Source organism: Thalassophryne amazonica, chromosome 1 (assembly GCF_902500255.1).
Source record: "Thalassophryne amazonica chromosome 1, fThaAma1.1, whole genome shotgun sequence".
Lineage (NCBI taxonomy): Eukaryota > Metazoa > Chordata > Actinopteri > Batrachoidiformes > Batrachoididae > Thalassophryne > Thalassophryne amazonica.
Window position 1 is genome coordinate 128,278,920 of NC_047103.1, and position 7,349 is coordinate 128,286,268.

The 7,349-nt window shown below is 45.3% G+C and overlaps 1 protein-coding gene across 4 annotated transcripts in view; it reads left to right on the forward strand.

Moving 5' to 3' along the window:
* Positions 1 to 6,770, forward strand: part of dmd (dystrophin) — a 1,392,820-nt gene extending 1,386,050 nt beyond the window's left edge. For all 4 annotated transcript variants that reach the window (XM_034174291.1, XM_034174277.1, XM_034174259.1 and 1 more), the window contains one exon: positions 4,053 to 6,770. In XM_034174291.1, the coding sequence (XP_034030182.1) occupies positions 4,053 to 4,171 (119 nt within the window). In that variant the 3' untranslated portion in view covers positions 4,172 to 6,770. The remainder of the gene's footprint in view (positions 1 to 4,052) is intronic.
* The last annotated feature ends 579 nt before the right edge of the window (positions 6,771 to 7,349 follow it).

The following is a 7,349-nucleotide window of genomic DNA, read 5'->3' on the forward strand; positions in this document are numbered from 1 at the left end:
GTTCAGGACTCAGGAGTTCCGCCAACACCCCCCCAGGTGACTTTCCCAGACTGTACTCTGCAAAGGAGGAACAGAGATGAGATTATTCAACACTTATTACTACGAAATATTGTTTAGAGGCAAACTTATCAGCTACATGTTTAGGTCTGGTTTCAAAACTTAGTTCAAAGAGGCTGCTGCTCACAGCTAGTGGAGGATCATTAATCCGCACGCCACTGCCGTGAGGAGCACACCAAGCAGTTTCCAACAATAATTACTTATAGCTGCGTATAAACGCCAATTTACATTCACGGATAAACCTTTCAGAATATTCACGTCTGTCGTGTGCTGACAACGTTTGCCTCTCACCCTCATCCTCCTTCATAGGTGCGATGTCAGACTCTGAAAAGGCCCTTAGCGTCCCCACACGGTCGTCACAAGGTCGTATTCTCCGGCAATCTTATCCAACTCACTGCTGGTTTAAATGTAGTTCTTCATCACTACATTGGTACCAGCTGGAAGTCCTCAGATCTGCACGTGAACATCACAGGTGTCGTGGATTGTCGTAAACGAGAGCCGCACGAGAATGCAACAGGTGCAGCCAATCATCGTAACAGAGGAGAGAGACTCTTCTGTAGCACATTTCCTCAGAGAACAGCCCCAAATCACCTGGGAAGGAAAATAAACACAAAACAACCCAACCTTGTCCAGCCAAACCCCCCCAACACACAACAGTACCCTCCCCCGTCAACGGGAAGCCTCCCGGCGACCGCACAAACCAGACCCAGAAACAACCCCACACATCAGAGGCCAAAGCAGGAGGAGGGCAGAGATCACAGCAGGCAGCAGAGCCGGGAGATGCGATGGAAAGGCTGGCCGGCATCAAAAAAAAAAAAAACAACATCCCGAAACAACCCCAAACACAAAAACAAAACACAAAAAAAAGGCCTCCAGCATTCCCCCCAGAGAGTACCACAAACATACCCCAGGGAAGCACACCGGGGTAAACACAAAAGAAAAACACAATACCCAAGCCAACACCCCCCCCCCCCCCCCCCCCCCCAGAGGACCGTCCCATCAAACCCTGGGGAGGAACAAAAAACACACAAACCCAAAAACCCCAACAAAAACCCCCCAACACACTAGAACACAGGTCAAAGGAAAAAACAAACAACGCCCTCCCCTAACATGTGGAGCCCGACTTCCCCCAGGGGACCTCATCGTCAACCCCAGGAGCAACGACCACGGCAGGAGCCATCCAGGAATCCCCAGGCATACACGGGAGCCTTAACGTCCTCCAGAGGACCGTCCCATCAAACCCCAGGAGACACCCCCACAACCCAGGAACCCCACCCCAGCCCAACACGGCCGGTCGGCCCCACAGTCAACCTCCCCCCCAGAGGACCGTCCCATCAAACCCCGGGGGGAAACAGGAGGAAACAAAAACCCCAAACCCCCAGGGATTTCCAAAAACCACCCCAGGAGCAAACAAAACCACAGAAAGCCCCAATGACCTCCCCAGCACCCCGAAAGACCCTCCAGGTCCGTCAGGAAACACGTCGTGGCAATCGGCACAGGACTACTAAGCCGGAGAAGCCAATAGGAAAAACGCAACCCAGCTCCACCCCCAAGGGCAGGGGAAAACTGGCAAGACGGCCGGTGCCGACCCCTCGACTATACTCCAGCCTACCGGGAGGGGTGGGCAGCGGAAAAGGCATACGGCACTGATCGGCCCCACCGCTCCGACTGGAGTATATCCCCACTGCCCGACACCTCAGCAATGCCAATGGCGAACGGTCAGAGGCACGCTGAGGCTGGAGGGGAACCGGGAAACAACTAAATCTAAGAAAAGAGCCCTGGACCCCACCCCCACCCCACCCCCACCCCCCCACCCAGGTGCAGAGGTCCTCATGGGAATGCCCACCAACCAACCTGCACCACCCTACAACACCAAAGACGAACGGCCAGAAGTGTGTGAGGCTGGGGTTAGGGGACAGGGAAATAAAAACCAACAAAATAAAATGACCCATTCCGCCAACAAAAATTAAATAACTATAAACAATTAAAAAAAAAACACACGCTTACCTGAGTCCAAACGAACTCCGACCAGCCAGCCTGTTCACCCCACCAGAACTACCTCAAGTGCTATACACAAAACCTGGTTTACAAAAACTCCCATTTATATCCCACAAAAATGTCCATAAAACACCTGGAGCCATGTTATGATGCTGTCTCCTGATGCTCGTTTGACCGGGGCAATATGGCTGTTCTGACCCTTCCAAGTTGCATTGGCTCGTCCACTAGAGGAGCTAGAGGTCCCGTCGGAGGAGTCTCAGAGGAACAAAGAAGAGGCGGTCCGGACTTATGTCGGGGAAAACCCCGAGACAAAACACCCCGCTCAGACACTCGCCCTCTCTCTCGTCCACGCTCCTTAATCCGATCGTCTAGACAAATAACCAAGGATATTAACTCATCTAAATCCTTCGGTTCGTCACGGACGGCTAGCTCATCTTTCAGGGAATCATTCAACCCGTCTACAAACATCTCCCTCAAAGCAGCAGCGTTCCAACCAGACTGAGCGGAAAAGATTCGAAAATCCACAGAATAATCAGCTGCGCGTCGTCGCCCCTGTCGGAGGTTCAGCAATCCCTGAACCACGGCATTTGTTTTCATCTCCAGGTGCTGCTGGACTTTCTCCTGAAAAGGAACTGCTGCCGCTGGGTCCATATTGGTTTGGCCGGAGAATTCTGTTATGGATAAGACGCGGATTGAGGAGCGGTCCAGTATCTGACTGAACCCAGCATGAAATAATCAGAAGCAGTTCCAAAAAGAAAACACATTTATTTTTCTCCCTTTGTGCTATACATGAAATACTAAATAATTATAGTTCTGGTGAGGTGAAAAGGCGGCGCGCTCTCTCAGCGTCTCAACAGTCGGAGTCCGAACGTTCAGGACTCAGGAGTTCCGCCAACCCCCCCCCCCCCCCCCCCCAGGTGACTTTCCCAGACTGTACTCTGCGAAGGAGGAACAGAGATGAGATTATTCAACACTTATTACTACAAAATATTGTTTAGAGGCAAACTTATCAGCTACATGTTTAGGTCTGGTTTCAAAACTTAGTTCAAAGAGGCTGCTGCTCACAGCTAGTGGAGGATCATTAATCCGCACGCCACTGCTGTGAGGAGCACGCCAAACAATTTCCACCAGTAATTACTTACAGCTGCGTATAAACGCCAATTTACATTCACGGATAAACCTTTCAGAATATTCACCTCTGTCGTGTGCTGACAACGTTTGTCTCTCACCCTCGTCCTCCTTCACAGGCGCGATGTCAGACTCTGAAACGGCCTTCAGCGTCCCCACACGGTCGTCACAAGGTCGTATTCTCCGGCAATCTTATCCAACTCACTGCTGGTTTAAATGTAGTTCTTCATCACTACATTGGTACCAGCTGGAAGTCCTCAGATCTGCACGTGAACATCACAGGTGTCGTGGATTGTCCTAATAGAGAGCCGCACGAGAATGCAACAGGTGCAGCCAATCATCGTAACAGAGGAGAGAGACTCTTCTGCAGCACATTTTCCTCAGAGAACAGCCCCAAATCACCTGGGAAGGAAAATAAACACAAAATAACCCAACCTTGTCCAGTCAAACCCCCCCCCAACACACAACAAGTTGATCTTATTGTTATTCTTATCTGGAATTTTCTTTCTGTTTGAAGAGGAAGTCTTCTTGATGTATGGAAACTGTTGACCCACAAATAATGTCACCCAGTGACTAAAAACAGAAATTAATCTATCATATTGTTATTTTTAAATAACTTCATAGGGAAATAAAGTACATGTTCCAATTGAGTTAACACACATTGTTTGATATGGAATATGGGCATTATGCGAAAATTGAGTTTGAACATTTTTGGCCATCTATTAGCTAAGTTTTTAGCTAAATTGGAACTATAATAGGAAGACATGTTTTTGGGTTCTGAGACATTGGAATTTTATTTAATTTTTTTTTTCAGCTTTTTATTCAAAGCCTTCCTTCCTTTGTTCCTTCCTTCCTTTGCTGTTTTCTAGGTCCCAGTATTGGCAGCTTGTTCCACATGGCCGACGATCTGGGCCGAGCCATGGAGTCACTGGTTAGCGTGATGACAGACGAGCGGAGCGCCGAACAGCACGAGGCCCTGCTCTTCTGACCCCCCCCCCCCCCCCCAAATACCCTAAGTCCCACCTCTTATCCTATCTTCCCTCCCTATCGCATGCTTTTGTAGTCAAAACAACTGGATTGGAAACACAGTTTACAAAGAGAATATATAACGTCTATTTTTGTGAAGGATTGCCATTACAGCAGGGACGTATAAAACAAAACATAAATATAAATATATATAACTTGTAGATTTCAGTAGTTTCTTAAAACGTCCTGAAGTTGTTTTATTATTAACAGAGGCTGGTTTTTAAACGTCTATGCAATTGTATAAAATAAGAATGGAGTGAGACACAGATGAGTGTGTTCAACATGATTTGCCATCTCTTTGTAATCGGGAAGCGGCTGAAGCGTTTGTATCAGAAAAAGAATGATTGTAACCATAAGGGTGCTTTCCAAGAGGAAAATGTCTTTCTATAACAGCGTACACTACTGTCAAGGAAATGCAGGCATCCTGGATCTTTACAGTATGTTGTGTGCGTGTGCGTGTCTGTGTGCGCGAGTGCGCGTGGTGCCTAATTTCAACATAACAGTTTGTTTTGCTACGGCCAACAAACCACACATTACATTTAAATGATCTACTCATCCATCCATTCATCCATCCACTGATGCTTTCTTCCATCCACGATTGATTCCTGCTTTTTGTTTTCCCCTTTGTTAAATTCTCCATGGCAACAGTGTTTAACAGCGTGTTTGTTTGAAACACAGTGCGCACAAATGCAAAAAGCAGACTGTGTGAAAGGGCTGATTGAGAACTGGCACAAGTCAGCGAGGGTATTTCAGCAATGGGGGTGGAAAATTATTAGGCAGAATGTGACATCATTTGGATGACAGTTTACCAGAAAAAAATAATGATAATAATGAGAACCAGAGTCTCCGTTGGCACAAGCTCCAGTCAGAGTATTTTGATATTTTGTCAAATCTGATACATACATATGTAAAACAGTCAGGAGAAGAAGGTATAAAACCCCCTGTCCACAAGCTTCTGGTTAGGTTGCAGTTGGGTGCCCAATAGACAAAAATGGAAATGGCAAACTCACTGGAAAATCGCCAACCCCGCTGAAACACATTTGCCAGCATACATGGTCATCCTGGAGTGCTATCCTGGACACTATCTGGACTATTAGGATTTGCAGGACAATTGGGAACAAAATTTTGGACTGTTAAACATTTCGATGCTGATAAAAGTCATCGGGAACCCAACCTGGTCATCGGCAAGATCATGGCAACTTAACCGGGCCATATGCAGTGTCCCGGGAACCCTGATGCAAGCTGACAGCATTGGACTTGTACCAAACAGTGATGCAGATCTGTCCCTGATCTGTTATCCTAAAGCTCAGAGCAGCAAACAGGCAGCAAAATTTTCCATCCAATGAATATGTGTGACCAATGGCAGGCTCGCCACCCCTTTTGTGTGGCTTCAGATGCCATTTGCTTCCTGATTTATATCTGGAATCTAACTGGAAACTAACGAGAACATGTGGACCTGAGGCATAGTCTCCTTACAGCCATGATGTCAGGAGGTGGTTTCTAAACCCATCAACCATCTGACCATCTTCTGTGATTGTTAGCTTTGTGGCTGAAAATGGCAGAAGGAGGCGATGCGATAAGGACAGTTCACCTGTTAAGTATTTTTAAGGCTAACAGAACATTTTTGGACTCAAGCTGCCATGATTCATGATTTAACTCATTAACTTAGTCATCTTCCGTTCTGCATCAGGCCTCAAATTTATTGGAGGTTAGTGTGATGCAAAACACAAATTAAAAAAATATAGCATTGATAGTGTGCCCCCACCACCACCACCCCTCCCGCCCTGCCCTAACCCAACCTGTTACATTCTCCTGTTTGTTTGTTTGTTTGTTTTTGTTTTAGTACTGTAAGACAATTCTGAGGAATGTGGTTTTGATTTTAACTTGAGCACTGTAGTGTTTATAAGACGCTAATTTGAGATTATTTAGAGTTTTTGATTTTGATCTGCTTCCAGACAATTATTAGAGTTCTAACACAAGCTCTACCTCTCCACTAAGTCCATGTCGTAGGCGTTATCTCCGCCGCATCCTGCATCCTGCAGCTCTCTTACAGATCGATTACTGCTCAATTATACTGTACGAGTCTCATGTCCGAATGCTTGGACCCGTGTCACATTTGATTTTAATCATTTTAAACTAAGTCGCTGCAGTCAAGCCCTGGAAGTATTTGTTTCCTGCGTGTGGAAGCCACATTCATACTAGCATGGTGTTACATTTCATGTGTGGATTATTTTTTGTTTCTTGTTTTGGTTCTGATCTGTTTTGAGGTGTTTGTGACATTAGCACGTGTGACTAAATGAAATCCCTCGTACTTTAACGTGTATTCGTTATACACCCCACACTCCCACTCCCATCATCATATTCATGAAACAGGATTCAAGAGTTTCAATCCACACACCAAATTTTTTTCTCACTTTTATGTTTCATTCTCACATCTTTTTTTCCCCAAATAATCCATCAAAAATCCACAACATTTCAGAATCCACCAAATATATGCCTTACTACTGTATTATAAAATGCTTTACTGTATATCAATAAAGCACGCTATTATGTTGACTTGCCTCTGTTGTTTGGTCTAGTTTTTTTGTTATAGCACTGTTTAGAGGTCATCATAACAGATGCGGAGAGCACTACTGTTTGTCAGGGACATTGTTTCGTTGATATGAGATGTTTGTTGACTGAAAATAACACACTACATGGGTTCAAAACATGCTAAATTAAGTAGAAGACACTAGATTTGGGGCAGATTTGGATATAGTACATTGTGATTTGTGGATGAAGTGCTTTTAATGAAACATGCCAAATTATGCGATTTGGTCTGGAACAGATATTACTCAATTTTAATCTGCATAAAGATGTCAGATTTTAAAGAATTTTGTTGTTTGTTTTAAGATCCTATTAGCCCTTCGTGAATTCTCTTCCATGTCCTTGTTTTTGTACACAGTAAGAGGATGTGGAGGACAGATTTCTATGAAGTTATGATAAAATGGACCTTAATTGAAAAATATGTAACTAAAGGAAACCTTCACATCAGTACTGGAGGCCTAAACTGTAAAGGCCAAGGACAAGTTCAAAGTCAAGGCTGTGACCCCCAAGGTGGAGACCAAGGCATAAAAAAAATAAGTTTATAAAAACAAGAC